This window comes from Labeo rohita, chromosome 23, assembly GCF_022985175.1.
Source record: "Labeo rohita strain BAU-BD-2019 chromosome 23, IGBB_LRoh.1.0, whole genome shotgun sequence".
NCBI classification, from domain to species: domain Eukaryota; kingdom Metazoa; phylum Chordata; class Actinopteri; order Cypriniformes; family Cyprinidae; genus Labeo; species Labeo rohita.
This window is the reverse complement of record NC_066891.1, coordinates 29311824-29332140: the sequence shown is the minus strand read 5'-3', so window position 1 is coordinate 29332140 and position 20317 is coordinate 29311824. Positions and strand designations below refer to the sequence as shown.

Sequence of the window (20317 nt, the reverse complement as noted above, 5' to 3'; positions counted from 1 at the left end):
ATATTATTCAAAGATCATACAACCCTCATCTAGTGACATTAAAACACATTTTAGGCTTAATATTAAGAAATGTACATTGTGCACAAGTAGTACTTCAAATAAAGTTTAATTATATTTTTTATAGCGATATGTCAGTAAATATGTTCATAGATTTGAACTATACTTAGTATAAAATAGTATAAAATAAATATATTTTAAATTGCTTTGTTTACTAGGGTACAATGCCCAGAAATGCTGTGTAGGAAGGTGGACTGCTGGATTTTAAAGCATAGTGCCTAAATCACTAGTTTTGTTATGCATTTTTTGCAGCTTTTTCTGCACAGTCTGCAATATTTAGGTTCAATTATTGTCGGTAATCTAATTTCACAACCGCCAGAGCAAGCAAATTATAGTTTTCAAAACTGAAAAACAGTCCAATTTTCCAATGTGCACTCAGAAATTGCTAGTAAATGTCACAAATAATTACAAATAAATAGCAGGTAACACAATGAATTCTATGTGAAGTAAAAACTGAAAAAAATTATATTTAATAGCACACACAAACACACTTTAGGATGTATAGCTTTATATTCACAATTTATCTATTTTTTATTTATTATTATTTTTTTAAAAGTAAAAGAGTTATCACGATATATTTGGTTTTATATTTTATATATTCTTAGAAATATATATTCAAGGTCTAGAAGAACATATAGGATGTAGTTTAAAATTTATAGCTTATATTTAGATTTATATACTATAATTTTAAACTATACATTTATGACCCTGGACCACAAAACTAGTCATGAGAGTATTTTTTTTTTTTTTTTTTTTTTTTTTTTTTAAATTGAGATTTATACATCATACATCAAACTGAATAAATAAACTTTCCACTGACGTATGTTTTTTTCAGGATCGGACAATATTTGTCCGAGATACAACTATATGAAAATCTGGAATCTGAGGGTGCAAAAAAATCAAAATATTGTGAAACCTTTAAAGTTCCAAATGAACTTCTTAGCAATGTATATTTGAACTAATCAAAAATTATGTTTTTATATATTTACAGTAGCAAATTTACAAGATATCCTCATGGAACATGATTTTAACTTAATATCCTAATGATTTCTGGCGTAAAAGAAAAAAGTGTGTTTTTGACTACTGCTACAAATATATCCGTGCTGCTTAAGAATGGTTTTGTGGTCCAGGGTCACAATATATTCTGATTCATATTTTTAACTGTAACTACTTTTGTGAAAAATAGAAATTCAAAGTACCACTATATATTGGGAATATATGTCAGATTTGAATATAGATGTATTTAATAAATACTTACACCTTTCTATTCAGAATTATATATACCTTTATAAATGAACTCTATAACTTAAGGCTTTGTCAGTGTAAGGCTTTTTGTCATTGCCACTGAAGCTTGTTGACTGTTGACTCGTGTAGGACCGTGTGTTTGTGCGCTGTGTCAGATGAGTGGGCTGGTCTTCAGAGAGAGACACTTCACAGCAGTCTGACTCTCACTTCACTCTCAGTCTCTACAGAGGAGAACAGCAGGAGAACAACTCAGGATACCCACTAAGACAAGTCACCAACTTTGGGACGGGAGAAACTCCGTGAGAGCCGAATCCGACTGAAGGAATCTAGCAGGAACAACTTTACCAGACTTTCTCCAACAAACTCCCTGCATTTCCATCTCGTGTACTTAAACAAGTTTGCGCTGCTGGAAGAGAACAAACGCAGTCAAATAAGATTTCTATCAAGACACTTTCTTTTCAGGGCACTGGAGTGATTTAACCCAAAAGAACAAGGTAAGCAACTTTACATAAAATTGAGATGTTTTAGGTATTTTATTGATTATAGGTTGTAGCTTCCCGTTCGTAGCAAATGCGCAAGAGGAGATGCGTTTAAAATCTCTCGGGATCATTTGCACTGTTTTGAGACATTGCTCAGACGTACCTGCGTTTGCATTTCCCAAATGCTTTCAAGCCTCATGAAAGAGTTGAAACACTTCTGCAGTCACGGGGAAACGGAGCGGGACTCCCCGCGCTCTTTGAACCTTCTGCCAGAACAAGAGCGGCGGGCTTTTGCGGTCTGCAAACTCCTGGAAGTTAGAGATTTCAAACACCTTTGCGTCAAGCCCGAGCTCGCAGGCTCTTTAATGTTCGTCTGGATCTCAGAGGAGGTGTGATGGGAGTTTTTGGACATTGTGTTGGAGACGCGGTTCCCATGCGCTCCCATCCGCCAGACGCAATTCATCACAACTCGTCCTCGCCCTCTCAATTGTGCGTCTGTTATTCAGTCTTTCATAGTGTTAAATGTCGCTGTCTTCGCTGAAGGGAAGGGCATATCGGGAGTTTTTCTTCAAATATCTGTTTGCTACGAACTTGTTCGAACCGTAACGCATAAAAGCACCTGCAAGATGCGAAATTTTGGCCCGTGTCTGCACGGCTTCTTTACGAAATGAAATGAGATGAATAGTTTGACAGATTGAACTTATTTCACAAGTCTAAGTTTTTCTTTGGTTTAAGCAGTGAGGAGATCAGTATTTCATAAATACACTAAGTTTATTTTTCAGCAAAAGATTTTAGATTCAGTTTATTAATGAATAGTGAAAGGTATTTTTTAGATTAAAGTGCTTAGTTGAAGTTTCTTGCCGTTTAGTCTCTAAGTTTCTTTTCCAAAACCCCCAAAAAACATAATTTACATTGTTTCAGGAGACAATATATTCTGTATGAAGTGATTAATTTTTAAAAGTACAATTCTGTGTGTATTAATGCAAACCCTTGAACTGCATTAATAATTATAATGAGAGAATAAAAGTAGGTCTTTAAGTATTGCATGTCACTGCTTGGAATTTCACATCAGTTCCCTGTCGCTAGCATGTAGGGAGATCTCTGTCCAATTTGCATCCTTTTCTTTTTTGAATTTGAATAGTAAATGGTGTGGATTTTTTAATCTCTCCTATGGGATTGCGAGGATTAGCCTCCTATCAGACACAAACAACTCTGAAGTGGATTGCTGGCTACCTGATGTGGTTCCTGGTGAGAGTGATATTTTTCTCTGGGCTGGGAGACGTAATGAAAGGCAGACTCAGAATGAGGGAATTTGAATAACTGTATTTAGCGGCGAGGCCAAGCTGCACTGCCTCCCATCCTCTCTCGGAAAGAATGAAACAGGAACAAAAGTCTAAGAACGGGAAGGTCTGTGTTGCATAGCGTATCTAAACCCTTATTTGCATATGAAAACTCTGGCAGCGAAAGAATTCCGCCACTGTTGCAATGGCCATTTGTGTGTCCGACGGAGTGACAGTCCGATGCGGAGATACAGTCGTCCTCACGCTGGTCTTTGTGGGGTCTGACGTGACTGTGTGTCATGTCCTGTTGAGGAGAACCAGGGATTTAATCGCAGCTTTTCGAACTTTTTGTGACCCCCTGCTCTTTCATTTCCATATCTGTTTGTTCGCAAAGCTTCAGGGCTCAAATGCAGTTTGAGATGGTTCATTCAGTGAGCCCCGTCAGCGAAACACGCAAACAACGCCGCTCACGCGAGATCATTTTCCTTCTCGGTAGGTAGATGATAAATAAACGGCAGTGGCTTCTTTATTTCCCAGCATGCCTGTTTGTGCGCTTCCTTAGATATGCTCGTATGGGTGGGGTGAGGAGGACAAATTGTCCCTCGAGTCTGTGAATATCTGTGAGATCTCAAATTCTTCTGACAAAGACAGCAATGAAGTGAACATCAGTCAGGGGCCTTCCCATTCAATGGTCTGTTTGTGTGGCACTTGGAGAAAGTGGCCCCTACACCCTCAGCCCAGCTGCTGAAGAACATTCCCAAACGTTGTACTAATTGGGAGTCCTAGGATAAAAACTTGTGTGAGGATACTAAGAGGCTCAAATGGGACATCCCGGGCTTTAAGCAAATAGGGTTTGACTAATAATTAATAATCCCTTAGAGATGTTACACTTCACAGCTAGTCTGTGTACGCCTAGTACACATGTTCTCACACTCTCAAATGTGCCTCAAACACACAAATATCTTCAGAGATTTTACTCGACAAACGCTGTTCTGGGTGCTTGCCAAAGTAAACAAGCAGCGGACAGCCAAGTGTCCACGGTGGAGTGCTGGACTTCAGCTCTCAAAACCGGCTTGTAACAATTAGTCATTGTGCCATTTGGCTGTCCAAGTGCACCAGTGCTGCTCAGGATTGGCATAAAGACACAAGCCAAAGTACATGTCAAGCACTTCAGCTTTAAAGCACTGATCTCATTTTTAAGAAATCATAACATTTTAAGTGAGAAAGACACATAGTGGCTGTTCGCTTGGACACTCGCTCACTATTCCGTACCAAATACCACATAATGAGGTAATTGAGACAGCTGACGCTGCCATGTATGTCCATTGCTGCTCTTGAAGGGCAAGTGTCCTAAAGGGTTTAATTCTAACCTGCCCCAACACACTTGCCTGTGGCTGTCTCCAAAGTCGCCCACTATACCAGGACTCTTTAAATCTAGTCCTGGAGGGCCAGTGTCTTGCAGACTTTAGAACTAACCCTTATTTAACACACCTGTCTCTAATTTGTATGCAATTCTTAACACTGTGATTAGTTTGTTTGGGGTGTTTGATTAGGGTTGGAGCTAAACTCAACAAGAAACTGGCTCTAGTGTTGAAGAGCCCTGCCACGCACCCTCATTCACTATTTCCTACAATACTCATCTAATGCAGAGGTTCTCAACCACGTTCCTGGAGGCCCCCCCAACACTGCACATTTTGCATGTCTTCGTAATCAAACACGCCTGATTCAACTCGTCAGCTCATTACTAGAGACTTTAAGACCTGAATGTGCAATTTTAAGGGGCTCCAGGAACGTGATTGGGACCACTGCTCTGATATAGTCCACCCAATGAGTGAATGAAAACAAATGAGTGAATTCAGACACTGGTAATGCTGCAGATGGCATCCTTTCGGCAAGATGAGGTAATTCATTTGCATTATGCTCACAGCGCACGGGTTTTCTCTTGCTCAAACTCGGTCCTGGAGGGCCGATGTCCTGTAGAGTTTAGATCCAACTCGCCTCTACACACTTGCCGGGAAGTTTCTAGTATGCCAAGTAAGAGCTTGATTAGCTGGTTCAGGTATGTCTAATTGGGGTTGGAGCTAAACTCTGCAGGACATCGGCTCTCCGGGACCAAGTTTGGGCACCCCTGCTCTAGCTACTAGTTATTAAGTGTACATTGGCTGTGTATTTGTTATTGAGGTGCATTATGGGATCGAATGACTGCAGTCAATAGTGTTGGGCGATATGCAAAATTTTCATATCATCCTGTGAGATTGCGATACACGATATTATCATGCTAATTTATTTAAGTATTTTTAATTAACATCAACATAAGGCTAAAAGCAACCTAATGTTTTCAGTATGACTTAATTTGTGTTTAACATGATAACAATTTAATAAAAACATTGTAAGTTACTAATGCTTACATTTCCTTAGTTATTCAAAAAGCAGCTACAGAAAACGAGCAAAGAGCATTTACGTTATTAAAGAACATCATCCTAGCCTAGCCTAGTCTAGCGTGAGTTTATGCACTTTAAAAAACACTAAAAACACTACAATAAATGAATACAGTATTGTATGATGAATAAAATTCTTACCCCTTATTTACACTGTACACGTCTGCGGCGCGAAGGGGGGCCGCTCCCCCCAAAACGAGTTACTGTGCCCTCCTTTCTCCTCCTTGCTGAACGGGATCGATTTCGAAAGTGAAAGTAAAACCAGAAAAAAGCATCAGCAACTGCAAGCAATTACAGATTGCGTGCTTCCCACCCGAAACACCCCCTCCCGCTCACCGTGATTTGCGCCTTTGTGTTTATACCAGCCACTTCGTGGCAAGTTTCTGAAGCACCCCAGAAGTGGCTCTCAGTACTGCATCGCTAAAGTTAGGCGCCTAGTCTATTTTTGTCGAATAATAATAATAATCGTCTTGCTATCGTCAAAGGCATCAGCAACAGGCGATATCTTTGACTATCGTCGATACATGATACTATCGTCTATTGGCACAACCCTAGCAGTCACTATTGTTCCTGAAACCACTACTAATGGCTATGCCATCAAATCATGGACTATATCAGCGGTTCCCAACCACATTCCTGGAGCACCCCCCAACCCCCCCCCAAACTTTGTACATTACTCAAACACTCTTAATTCAGGTCATCAGCTCATTAACAGAGACTCCAAGGCCTAAAATGCATGTGTGAGTAAAGGAGACATGCAAAATGTGCAGTTGTGGGGGTTCTCCAGGAACCCCAGGTTGTATCCAAAATCACCTGTATGTAGTGTAGCCCAACCACTACACTACATACAGATGATTTTGGATACAACCTGGGATGTTTAGAAATCCTAAAGTCCTTAGACTGGTTAAGATGTGTTTAATTAGAACTGCAGCCAAACTTGTTGGCTTAGTGGCCCTCCAGGAGCAGACTGGACAAAATGAAACAAAAATAGATATTTTCATTGAATGCGGTTTTGAATCTGTTTATCTGGTGGGATACACCAAAAACCGATGGTGTAGCTTGGCTTACTGTTGTAGCAGGACGCGGAGTGTCAAAGTAGATTGACTAACCACTGACTCTTGTCAGAGTTTCACTGAATAAAACCGCTCTACAAAATCCAACATTGTCCCCATTGTGTTCTACTGTTGAGGTTGGTTACGTTTCCCCCTTCTTTAGTTTTCCAGCTCTGGCTCCGTATGTATGCATGACAGGGCCGTGAGGAGCCCAGGGGACGAAGCTCACAGTAAATGTCTGTTCAGAGGTTTCGGGAAGCGCTGACAGAAGCTGAGGGAAACTCACCCATTCTCCAGTTTCAGGGCGTCGTGCCTCTGTTGAAACAGAATCTGAAATGTTTCCCTTATCTCTGTGGAAATGAAGGCTTTTGCAGCTCCTGTGTGATATAGGAGAGTTCACATATGTGACACTGAGCTCCATAGGGAGCAGAGCCAGTATGGAAACAGTGTGTGTGTGAGTAAACGTGCAGTCATACATGTTTAAAAAGCGAGTGAGACAGAAGTGACACCCCCACACAGGTTAGCGCGGTAATGATGGCTCTCCGCTGTTTGTGGCCCGGGCCGCTGGCGTTTGATTGACAGGTGGTAGCTGCTCTGGTGCGATGTGTGTTTTCACCCTGTCAGTAGCGCTGCTTTTTATGCACCATACATGTGCTACTCATCTGTGTGTGTGTGTGTGTTTCCCTGGCTGAGGCTGTTAGTCCCAGTCCCACCTTAGTGAATTGCATGTTAACACTTCCTGTGGCAATTAATCAGTCTGATTGAGTCATTTAACGACAGGCTGATAGAATTATCTCCTCCTAATTGTTGATCAATCACTCAGACTTTGCTGTTGCCTAAAGCCTCTAGACTTCCAGCGGAGATGAATGGGTATTTTATCTGATTTGGATAAACATATTTCGAAGAGAATGACATTTCTGTCTCTAGAGAGATAATTAGAAGAATTGTAACCAAAAGGAAATTGTGTTATCCTGAGTGGAATGTAGCCAGATGTTTCTAAAACACCTGACACAAGATTATTGTAATGCATTTGCATTGCAGAATTATCTCTAATTGCCCTTTAGATTGTAGAGCGATAATCAAGGAGGTCAAAACGAGGTAATTTACTTAAAGTTTAAAGAGTAAACTGTTAAATAGCACCATTGGATTGTCGTTTTACTCGCACGTGAAGTGATTAGGAGCATTTCGAGGACGATAATTCAAACATTACAGCTTGTTGCGTTCAAAGGGTTTAAGCTGTTTAACATTATGAACTTGACTCTGCGACCTTCCCGCAACACACTCTCTCCCGAAACCACTTCAAGGTCCAATTCATCACACATCGCAGATTTGTACATGGTCCATAAGTGATCCGGGACCCGAATGAACCCATTTCCGTCACAGAAAAAAGTTTGGTAAAAACAAATGAATGCAGAAAAAAATAAAAAAAAGAGCAAAACAAAGTTGACACGATTGCGGCTGAGTCTGCCTTCAAATTATCCTCCCCCAAATTACGATCAGACATTCTCCCCAGCTCTAATTAAACATTAGCTTTTATTTGTTCCAGATGGGGCTTTGTTTTGAAGTTTTATTTTAGAAAGAGAACCCTTTCTGCTCTGGGAAACACAACTGGATCCAAACCTGACGGAGCTGCAGAGGAAATCCATGTTCCTGTGTTTGCTTTCTCCTCTTGGTTAGAAACTGACAACCACATCTAAAGAAATACAGTATTACAGTTCCTACCCAAATATCATACACAGAAGGTCGCATACAAGGTCATCCCAGTCACAATCTACACTTTTAGTCCATTTGCTTTTCCAGTTCATTTCAGAGCCCTCCTTCATGGGCTGAATTTGTACAAGTATATGTTTTGTTAAATCACTGATGACTAGAAGATATCCTGACTTTTATACCAGTTGCAAACCATACTGAATTTCATACAATCCTAAGTGCCCTAGACCACATTTTCAAGCAAATTGTTGGTTGTGCACCCAAGTTTGGACCAAACAGACTTGGGTCTGCACCAAAAGTGTCCGAAACGCATCCACAGTGAGACTATCTACATCCCCATGTACATACGTAGCAACGCAAGATGAGAGAGCATCTCTTTTCGGTGAGAATATCCTATTACACAATCAGAGCACAAGAGAAAGCAGTGCTCTTGTTGTGGGAGACAGAAAAGAGGAAATGTAATGCGTGATAAAAGCAGCGCTTTGTGTGCAAATGGAGTTAAGTACATTTTGTGATTCGCCAAAGTGAAAAGCCCAAGTGTAAAAGGGGGGGAAATGATAATGTGCAACTTTTAAAAGAAAGGCAAGAGGAAGGCACGTAAAAGAAAGAGAAACAATGGATGAAAGTGGAGGAGGAGGAGAAAGAGAGAGTACTATCTGAGCCTTGGCAAATAAAGAGTGAGTGAAGGAGGTCAAGAAAAGTGGGAATAAAGGCAGCAGGAGGGGAGGGATTCCTGGAGAGGTCATTAAAAGGACAAGCACTCACTTGCTGTTAATGACAGTGGAGTATCGCTCTAATCTGCCATCATTAGCCTGATTATATCAGGGAGTTTGGGCTTTGCCTTCAGCTCCAATCAATGGCACCAAATCAATAGAAAGAGGATATCATGTGATCCCTGCAAAGCAAAATCCGACCTAGACTGTAGACCAACACAGCCAGACTCAGACTCAAGTTCAGCTCTTCCTAAACCACCCCATCACAGTATAGATAAACGTAGTCCAGCTCGATCTGACACATTTGTGATTCTGGACCACAAAACCAATCATAGGTAGCACAGGTATATTTGTAGCAATATAAAGCAATATGCAAAAAGTCATGAGGATATTTTGTAAATTTCCTACCGTAATTATATCAAAGCTTAATTTTTGATTAGTAATATGCATTGCTAACAACTTTAAAGGCGATTTTAAATTTTGTTTTTTTGCACCCTCAGATTCCATTTTTAAACAAACCATACCTCAATGGAAAGCTTATTTATTCAGCTTTTTAGATGATTTATAAATCTCAGTTTCAAAAATTGACCCTTATGACTGGTTTTGTGGTCCAGGGTCACATTTGTGTGGTTTTAGCCAATCCAACGCAACCTAATCTAGTTAGGCACGACATGTGACTAGTTTCAGTTTCTTTTTACTACTTCTTTGTACACTACTGTTTTCCCCCCAAAGAAATTAATGTTTTTATTCAGCAAGAATGCATTAATTTAATCAAAAATGACAGTCAAGATATGCAAAATTATACAAAAGATTTCTATTTCAAATAAATGCTGTTCTTTTAAACTTTCAGCTTGTCAAAGAATCCTGAAAAAATTAATTCTTTAATAAATATTATTCAGCACAACTGTTTTTAACATCAGAAATGTTTCTTGAGCAGCAAATCAGCATATTAGGATGATTTCTGAAGGATCATGTGACACTGAAGACTGGAGTAATGATGCTGAAAATTCAGCTTTGATCACAGGAATAAATTATATTTTTTAAATATATATTTACATAGAATACAGCTATTTTCAGTTGTAATAATATTTCACGATATTATTGTTTTTAGTATATATTTTTAATCAAATAAATGAGACTTGGTGAGCAAAGAGAAACTTCTTTCAAAAATGTTTAAAAAAATCTTATCAACTTCAGACTTTTGAATGGTAATTTATGTCTACAATTTTTGTGTCTATTCTGTTCTAAAGACTTGTTTACACAGTTTTAGCCAAGTGTAAATGATAACTTCAAAATACAATGAAAAGTGCACAGGACAGATGCAGGAAAATCTGTGAATAGTTACAAGCAGGTGTTTAACACCAACCAGACATGGATATTTTTGTACTGTGAGCTTGGACGCTCTACACACGGTGATTAGTGAGGTAGTGTGTGTGTGTCTGTATGTCTTCAGTGAGCAGATGTGTGCATCTGTGAGTGTCTCCAAGTGCCTGGATCTTCTCATGGGTTGCTGACTGTTGTTTGCGTGCAGTATCAACCGCCGCATACCCGTGTTTTACCCCAGCTGTGCCGCCCCTTGAGTTAAAAAAGCAGCAGAACTTCAAAGGTGGTCAGTGAGGACATTCATTTGAATTCTTCATTCCAAATCTGCTATAGTTTGGTTTGTTTGTTGTAGTGGGATGTTGCAATCCAGCCATTAAGCTAAATGTTAAGAAGACTATGTTGTTCTTTTAGAATAAGAACATCATGGAATGATTTAATTCTATCCTCTATTAGAGTTTTTAAACAGTCATCGACTGCTACTGATTTGCTCTAATATTGATTCTGCAACTTCAAGACTACATGTAAATTTGATTTGAATTCATTTAATTAGTTCATGTGTGTTAGCTGTGAGATCTTCTATATGATTAGCGCACTTCTAAAACTCCAGAATTTACTTTCAGCAGATAAGCAGATTTTGTTTTCTTGTTTAGGAAAACAGAGCACAAATATTGATGACTCATCCTGCACTACACAGATTTTTGTCCAATCATATGCTTTCTTCTATGCCCCTCCCCCAACACATCTAGCACATGTTTATCAATGGGATTGCTTTTAGAACAATTTTTCAAGCAGATAAATGATAAAAGCATTGACAGCCAATCAGAATCCACCCCATAACTGCTAATATAGCTAATATATAGAAAGAAAACGGAAAGAAGACTGTGCTCAGGTTTTTAAGAATGAATTTCCGTTCTCTTGTTTATTCACTGTCAGTCTCTCTCTCTCTCTCTTTAGGATGACGTGGATGTGTGGATGTTATGGTTTGGTGTTGCTGGTCTTGGGGGTGATGGGACAGAAACTGCCCACACGTGATGAAGGCCTCTTTCAGATGCAGATTAGGGATAAAGCTCAGTTTCATGACTCTTCTGTCATGCCAGATGGAGCTGAGATCAGCGGATACCTGTTCAGAGATACACCAAAAAGGTGAGAATATATATATATATGTATATATATACACATTTAACTGTATACCTAAAATAAAACTTTTAGCATTTTTAGAATAAAAATAAAAATAAACATTTCATAAAGTTACATTTTGTATTTTTTTTTTTTTAATCTTTTTATTTTATTTTATTTTATTTTGGATGACCTCATATTTCCTCAGAGGGAGTTTTAGATTTAGTTATTTTTACAGCTCTTTTTAGAGATTAAATTAAAATTACTATAGATTAACATAATCCTGGTGTTTAACCGTATACCTAAAATAAAACTTTTAGCATTTTTAGAATAAAAATAAAAATTTCAATTCATAAAGTTACATTTTGTATAAACAAACAAAAAAAACTTTTTAATTGAATTTATTTTATTTTATTTTGGATCACCTCATATTTCTTCAGAGGGAGTTTTAGATTTTGTTATTTTTACATTTTATTTTGGAGATTAAATTAAAATTACCATCAATAAATACAATCCCCGTGTTTAACTCTATACCTAAAATAAAACTTATAATACATATAAAATAAACATTATTTTATTTTATTTTATTTTATTTTATTTTATTTCATTCCTCAGAAGGACTTTTAGGTTTAGTTCTGTTTCCAGTTCTTTTTGGTCATGATAGTGGTGCAGAAATCACACATTTCTTCTATAATTAGAATTTTCTGTGCTTTGAATTGCAGACATACCTTTTTCATGTTTATACAATTTTCTTCATGTAAACAAATTAAGTTTACATCCTTGGACAGGAGGGTTATAATCATGTGCATTTGTGGAAATGTCTTTGTGTGTGGTAAGAAGAAATATGGAATCTATTATAGCTATAATGCATCAGACGAGTGTGAGACATGCATTATGAATGAGATGCTGGAAACTGTGTGTGCGTTTGATGAAGCATTGTTTTGAGTAGCAGGTGCACTCAAATGGACGATATCAACCGTGTTCACCACGTCCGTCAAACTGTACCACATGCGAGGTCTCAGCAAAAGGCTACAGGGTTATTTTAGCTGAGGATCCTGGATGAATTAATCAAAACATACATACCACAGATGGTCGAGGGCTGAGCTATTCGCAATTTAAAACGCTTTATAGTAACAACGAATCTCCCCATTTTCCGTTTGATGTCCATGCCAGTGATTCTGTAAACGTCGTGTCCTGCTAATGAACTGCAGTGTTCTCAAATATAGCTGATTACACTGAAGTCCAGTGTATATCTGTCATAATTATTTCACAGAATGTGGAGTTGAAAGGTGTTTCTGCTCACAGAAGGACTGATTAAAAACTCAGACTGTGTTTGGAATAACATAGTATCATGCTACTTATACTCATTTAGCAGTATATTTATGTACAGTAGATATTTTGTGCAATATCTAAACACACTTGTCAATCTCACAATGCCTTGTGCTCAACTGTGCTCACAAGCATGCTAATTCAGTGGCAACGTAGTGTTAAAAACGCTAACAAAGCTAGCGGAAATATGTTGAGACAGCAAGGCTAATGTAGCAGCCTGTGTTTGGGGAATATGGTCCTAATTCGGTAGCGGTCTCTGAAAGGCCAGCTAGTTCTAATTTCAATGTATTGTGTCTTGGGACGGGTTTTAATATATCTCAAGTACTTTTAAAGACGAAACATGACTGCAATCAGGCGGGCTAAATTAGCAACACCATTATATGTAACCTTGCTAAAATGGCAGGCTTATACTTAGGGATTTGTGCTTTTTTAAAGCCCTAATGTGAAAAGTATTGTTTTACACCTTGTTATGTAACCATTTACGTAATTTTATTCTAAAAAAGTGTATTATCTAAAATATAATTGCCTGTAGATGGCTGGTTTTCACACAGAGCACATTTGCTATACAGCATACAATGAGTCAATACAATGCATGCTAACTTTCCCTCGCTCTTGCAGGTACTATTTTGTGGTGGAGGAAGACAACACTCCTCTGTTGGTGACGGTGACACCTTGTGATGCTCCTCTTGAGTGGAGATTGACGTTGCAGGAGCTCCCAGAGGACCGCAGTGGGGAAGGATCAGGTATCCGAATTAAATCTCCCGATCAATGTTGAAACTCTGCAGTAATTTAAGACTTGTTGTCCATGTAAACGTCCTAAACTATTATTAGAAAACCTGATCTTAGATCTGTGGAACAAGAGACCATCTCCCATAGCCATTCAATACAGCTTAAGGTTTAAAGTAGACAGTGGTATCTCCTTCCATTTATCTCCAAAGGATTAAACTTGATTAGGAAGGAAGTCATTCCTAAACTAGGAATGATTTTGGAGGATTAGGAATTCCTTTCTGTGTCGAGTCGATGTAAAACAAACTAAAAGGATTACAGAAATGATGGCATAAAAATTTCTTGGAAATATCCTGGTTTTGTTCCAAAAACATTTTAAGCTCCAAATGTTAAGGATGTCCTAAAATATAGTTACCTGTTAAAGGACTGTGACAAAAGATGAAAATAATTAGCTAAGAGAAATATGTGCAATGTTGCCAAGAATTAGGCTGCTTTAACACTGTTGCAGTGGGTTGTTTTTCATGTCCGCTGGTTGAAGCGACCCCAATAACGTAATATTTAGCCCCTGGAATGCTAATTTTACCAGGGGAATCCCACCAAAAGATGTGTATTCTACCCATCGGATTGCGGTTTTTACCGAGGGACTGGTAAAATGGCTTGTTAGAATAGGACAATATTTGGCTGAGATACAGCTATTTGAAAATGTGGAATCTGAGGGTGCAAAAAACTTTGGACAAACTTTAAAGATAAGTTCTTAGCAATGCATATTATTAATCAAAAATTAAGTTTTGATATATTTACAGTAGGAAATTCACAAAATATCTTAATGGAACATGATCTTTACTTAATATCCTAATGATTTTTGGCAAAATCGATCATTTTGACCCATACAGTGTATTGTTGGCTATTGCTACAAATATATCCGTGCTACTTACAACTACTTACTTGGTTTTGTGGTCCAGAGTCACATAGCTATTAAGCTTAAATTATGCTTAGAATTTATTCTGTAGTAGTAGTTATAAAAAATTGCATTATGTTGGGAATGCCTATGTAGGGAATAGACAACAAGCGTGCTCACTACATTTTGGAACAGAGTATTAGTGTTTGCAAGTTCTCAAACTGATTTAACCAAAAAAAGTCAGAATGAATGCGTTCTACAGATGCCTCCCTTGGAAAGTTTTATGCGAAAATAACTCTAGATTCGTTTGAAAAGCAGCACGGCTGCAGGTAAATATGTGTTTTCTGTGAAGTACTGTGGAGCGTGTCCAGTGTGGGTCAGTGTTTTCCACCGTGGTCAATCATTAGTCCTGTTAGTGCGTCAGTGTGTATTTGTGGGCCTAGTGTAACCACACTTGTGTGCTGATGCACTGCACTGCATAAAAGCCTGAAAGCAAGAGTGAAAAAGTCAAATGGAGCAAATCTTGTATAGGGATATAGAGGGGTGAATCTCACAAAACCTGCCAAGAGCATGTTCAGGTGACCCCAAAATGGAAAAATTTGTAGCGAAATGTGAACCCAGACATGCTTTCAATCACACAGCCGTACCATTCCTCCCACTGTTTCCATCAACTCTGTGTACTGTATGCAAGCAAAAAAAAAGGTTGTGACCGGTGTTCGTCTTCAAAGCAAAATTCTCTCTTTCAGCTGTACTCCCTTCTCTTTTGCTCTCGCTCCTGGTACTTTTCTTGTTTCTTCCCTTTTCCCATCACCCTCTCTCTTTTTCCATCTGGACAGTATCCTAAAAAAGAAATCAATAAAGTTCCACAAAACACCCTTGTATTTCACTCTGCACACATGGAGCAGCATAGCGGTTTCAGTTAAAGTGCGTCTGTTAAACCTAATATATAGGACCGAAACGGGTCAGAAGTGTGCACAGAACGTGTCCATGTGTGAGTTTACATGAAGACATGAGTGTCTCCCTGTGAGACGACAAACTTTTCTGATCATCTATGACTTTTTTGCCGTAATGACTCCCAGATCCTGGGTTTCCTCCTTCCTCTTAGTCTGTGGCCCAGTATGGCTGTCCTGGCTGATGAAATGCAGAGACCCCCATCATTCACTGTGGTACAGTTGGGTTTTACGCAAAGGATTTAGATTTTTTTTTTGTACACACCGTGTAATGATCGTCCTGCTACGGCGTGACTTGGCTGTGATTGGGAGATCCTGAAAGACAAATCATTCACAGTTGATGATATCCGCCTTCAGACTCATTTCCTTGCTTACATATGCATTCAGTCATTCACAGTTGCAATAACTCAAACACCACTCTGGTGGGACTGGACCTTCAAATGTGATCTCTTCAATATTTCAGTTGTTTCAAGACAGCAATGGGATCAAACAGAAAGCAAGTGAATTATAGAAAACTGGAGTTTTGTGTCTGTCATTTTGAGACCACTGATGTATAATTTCACTCCTTTTTTTCCTGAGAAAAGTTTTCCTGCAGTACTGTAGAGCAGGGATAGCCAACATCAGTCCTGGAGTGCCACTGTCCTGCAGAGTTTAGCTCCAACCCTAATCAAACACACCTGAACAAGCTAATCAAGGTCTTACTAATCAAGGCATTACTAGGGCTACAGGCAGGTGAGGTTTTTTCAGGGCTGGAGCTAAACTCTGCAGGACATGGGCACTTCAGGACTGATGTTGCCTAGCCCTGCTCTAGAGTTTCATAAAAGAGTTCATGTTTATGCAGACTGCTGATGCTTTTATCCAAAGCAGTTTTACACTGCATTCAAGGTCTGTTTCTATCAGTTCTTGCATTTAACGGGAATCATATCCATGACCTGTCAACAGTTGTCTCATTTGAGTCTATTTAATTTCACAAGACACATCTGAGACATAGTTGACATTTCAAATATAACAGAACTCCATTTAGCCTCTTGAGCTAGGTCCACTTTTTTTTCTGGTTAATTGCAGTACTACATTATAAATGAAATGCAAACAAGGAAATGGAAGCGTTTGTAATTTTTGTTATCTTTTTTGAGGTACAGCAGTCACAGTAAATAAATACTCACGCTCAAGTCTTTTCCCATGTTTGTGGAATATGTCCACTGGGAGCCGGTCTTTGAGTGCAACGCGTGTTCATTTTCTTCTCTGGCTGACAAACATAATATTATGTTTTCTCGCCCAGCTGAACGGAGAGGGCTTGGAAAGGAACGCAAGGAACAGTGAAGCCACAAGGCGTCTTTGTGTAGCTTAGAGTTCCCTGGGAAGGCAAAGTGAAAGTCACCCTCTGATGTGCAGGGTTGTTTGGATACAAAACACAGCCGCTAACAGACGAGTGGCTAACTTTGACCGGAGCAGGTAGCTCCCAATGACCTTGCGAGGATGCTCTTTCCGTTAAGATGGAAATTGCTGCTTCTTTTTCCAGCGGTGTAAATTGGGTTGTGGGGAGGAAGTGGAAAATAAACAACTAGATGAGAGGATTTGGAGTGATGAGGGAAATGCGTCATTATGTGGTAGTTAACGTTAAATGTCTCGATCATTGATGTTCAGAGAGAGCTTAAGTGTGTACATCCATTTGTTCGACAGTTTATGTGGCTTGTGTTTGTGTGTGGTTTAAACAAGTCATCATTCAAAAAGTGCATCTCCAAACAGCAAACAGTTTTAGCCTCACAGAGTGGGCCTTGTTTTTTATGTTTGTGGTTTGTTCTGTGGGGGCACTCATTTTCCCATTGTCTTTTGATGTTCTGTGCTTGTTTCTCAATGTCTAACTTTGCAAATCTCTCTGTGTCTTTTGTGTCCCAGGTGAGCCGGAACCTCTAGAACAGCAGAAACAGCAAGTCACGGCCAATGAGGGGACCGAACTCTTTACTTACAAAGGAAATGACGTTGAGTCGTTCATCTCCACCAGCTCCCCTTCGGGCTTGTACCAGCTGGAAATCATCTCCACCGAAAAGGACAGCAACTTCAAGATTTACTCTACCACAACTCCCGAGTCTGACCAGCCATACCCGGAGCTGCCTTACGACCCCAGGGTTGATGTTACTGCGCTGGGTCGTACTACTGTCACGCTGGCCTGGAAGCCGACTCCTACTGGCTCCATCATGGGCCAGCCGATCCAGTATTGTGTGGTTATTAACAAGGAGCACAACTTCAAGAGCTTATGCGCAGCGGAGGCCAAGATGAGCTTGGATGATGCCTTCATGATCGCTCCAAAACCCGGCCGGGATTTCAGCCCCTTTGACTTCGCTCATTTTGGTTTTGTCCCATCTGAGAATGATTTCAAGGATCGTTCCCTCACCACCAACAGAGCTCTGAGCAACAAGATGAGTCGCCCATATATCCCCAAGCCCAAAGTGGCAGACATACAGAAAATCTGCATAGGCAACAAGAATATTTTTACCGTGACGGACCTAAAGCCAGACATGCAGTATTACTTTGATGTGTTCGCCGTCAACACAGGCACCAACATGAGTACTGCATACGTGGGCACTTTTGCCCGCACCAAGGAAGAGGCCAAGCAGAAGACTCTGGAGCTCAAGGACGGGAAAGTAACTGACGTCTTCATTAAGAGGAAAGGCAGCAAATTCCTCCGCTTTGCACCGGTGTCCTCTCACCAGCGCGTCACGCTCTTTGTCCATGCCTGTCTGGACGCAGTGCAAGTTCAGGTGCGGCGTGATGGGAAGCTTGTCCTCTCTCAGAACGTGGAGGGTGTCCGTCAATTCCAGCTTCGAGGAAAACCCAAAGCCAAGTACCTGATTCGCCTACGGGGATCCCGCAAGGGTGCCTCCACCCTGAAAGTACTGGCCAGCACACGTGCCGGAGGCAAGCAACCCTTCCCCGCCCTACCTGAGGACACCCGCATCAAGGCTTTCGATAAGTTGCGTACCTGTTCGTCCGTCACCGTGGCCTGGCTCGGCACACAGGAGCGCAATAAATACTGTGTTTACAAACGCGAAGTTTCCGAAAGCTACGGCGAAGAGCATCGGCGCCGAGAGCAGAACCAGTGCGCTGGTCCGGAAAGTCGTCGCAAGTCTGAGAAAGTGCTTTGCAAGTACTTCCACAGCGCCAACCTGCAGAAGGCAGTCACTACCGAGACCATAACGGGCCTCGAGGCGGGAAAGAGTTACCTCCTGGATGTTTACGTGGTGGGACACAGCGGCCACTCAGTCAAGTACCAGAGCAAACTGGTGAAAACAAGGAAGTACTGTTAAAAAAACAGACTACGAAGCACAGACTCTGCACAGAAGTAAATATATTATATATATAATGAGAAAAAAGAAGTTTATTTAACTCGAAGTGATATTCTACTAAGGAGAGTTTTGCAGACTGACTACTTGCGCACAATGCTAATGCTAACGCTGCATGTGTCGCGGTGACCGAACTGCCTGTAGAGTGAGATATCAACCTCTGTATTTATGTTTACATTACCGAGTCGAGTCGAGTCTGGCGCTCTCAGGCGACCTTAGGCACCTGAAGGTTTGTTCTCAGGGGGTGCCATCGCTGTTGCTACGCAAAGAGTCCCCGTGCTGCATCCTCAGTGCCGTGGACATGGGAGTTTGGAGGAGTTGCAGTTCTCTTTTAGCCACTGCATGCACCATTTGTCTGCCTTATGTCTACGTTCGATTTGTTTGTTCGTTTTTGTTTTTACGCCAGTCATCGCAGAGGTAGCTCCATGACTCCTTCTCTCCGCTCTCCTGCCCTGTATTAAAAACATGGTTTAGAAGACTTTTTAAATTATTTCATACTTCTTAATGGTTTATTTTTTTAACTGTTATTTTTTTGTTATTGACAACAGTTATTAGTGATAAAAATGTGTTTTAAATCTATATGAAAGTCAACGTTGTTGAAGCGTTTCCCCGCTGTCAGTTTGTGTGTGTATAATCTCAGTTTGTGAATCTGGTGTGTGTAAATGTGTCTCATCTCTGTGTCACATGTACAGATTTTCTCTGCCAATATTCATGTACATAAAACACTAAATATAGACATCTGTAATCCCAGTGGTTCTGTGTTTCTCTGCCAGGATGATATACGTGCTGGAAAATATCCACATGAATGAACCACTGAAAGTGTATGTTCTGCTATGAAGTAAAGCATCTTTCACTCATAGTACTGCATGTCAAAAATACCCAAATGACCTATTACATTTGGCAAAAAACACACTGCACGGAACACTGTATCCCACAATGCAATGCACAATATTGGCCGCAAGGTCTTTCTTGATTATTTGATTGGACTGCCGAGATTTAGAAAATTTTTATTCTATAAACAAAAAAGGCAAAATAAGTTTATATTACTAAAATGATAACTCCATGTCACTTTAAAACTCCACTGTTTTAAATGTGCACATGTTTTTAAACATTTCTTATTGTTGCATGACACATTCTGTTTCTGCACACAGCCATAATTTCTAGGTTTGTAAAGAGATCAAAATAGTCATTTAATTAAAAACTCCATTTAAAAGAATAGAACTGTGTTAAATCAGATACACATTTGGGTAACACTTTATTTTACAGTACATGTACTGTACCCAAGAAAGTACTACTAGTATACTGGTAACTACATGGGTTTGGGTTAGGTTTAGGACTACATTCAGGGTTAGTAGATACTTATTACCCAGTTATTGTAATTGCTGTAATAACTACATTGTACTTACATGGCATGTACATTTCCATTGTTTTTCTCACCGTTCATCTTTTCCTTCACAAACACACACACATACTGGGTTGAATTTTTGCACAAACTAAAATGTACTTCTCACTGTCAGTCTAGTGTAGTTCCTGAAGAGTTCGGTTTGAGTTTCCTTCACAGCCTGTCAGTCACTACAGATGTGGCAGAACCTTGCCTGTCCTAAATTAGCCTCATTGCTGCCCTTCAATAATGAGGAAGAGTACTGGGAATGGTGCGGAA

The 20317-nt window shown here is 39.8% G+C and overlaps 2 protein-coding genes across 2 annotated transcripts in view; both read left to right on the top strand.

Annotated features, from left to right (window-relative positions):
- The window catches only part of snai1b (snail family zinc finger 1b), a 478512-nt gene that overhangs the window by 446667 nt on the left and 11528 nt on the right, over positions 1–20317 (top strand). The window lies entirely within an intron of this gene.
- On the top strand, positions 1501–20058 carry ndnf (neuron-derived neurotrophic factor). Its single transcript, XM_051096295.1, has 4 exons — positions 1501–1796; positions 11252–11440; positions 13361–13485; positions 17213–20058. Exons 2-4 carry the CDS (start codon positions 11253–11255, stop codon positions 18619–18621), a joined length of 1722 nt encoding a protein of 573 aa, XP_050952252.1. The 5' UTR covers positions 1501–1796; position 11252; the 3' UTR covers positions 18622–20058.

Coding starts and splice junctions, on each gene's coding strand:
- ndnf (XM_051096295.1), top strand. CDS start 11,253: ATGACGTGGATGTGTGGATGTTATGGTTTGGTGTTGCTGGTCTTGGGG. Junction 11,441..13,360: donor TTCAGAGATACACCAAAAAG/GTGAGAATATAT, acceptor TCGCTCTTGCAG/GTACTATTTTGTGGTGGAGG. Junction 13,486..17,212: donor CCGCAGTGGGGAAGGATCAG/GTATCCGAATTA, acceptor TTTGTGTCCCAG/GTGAGCCGGAACCTCTAGAA.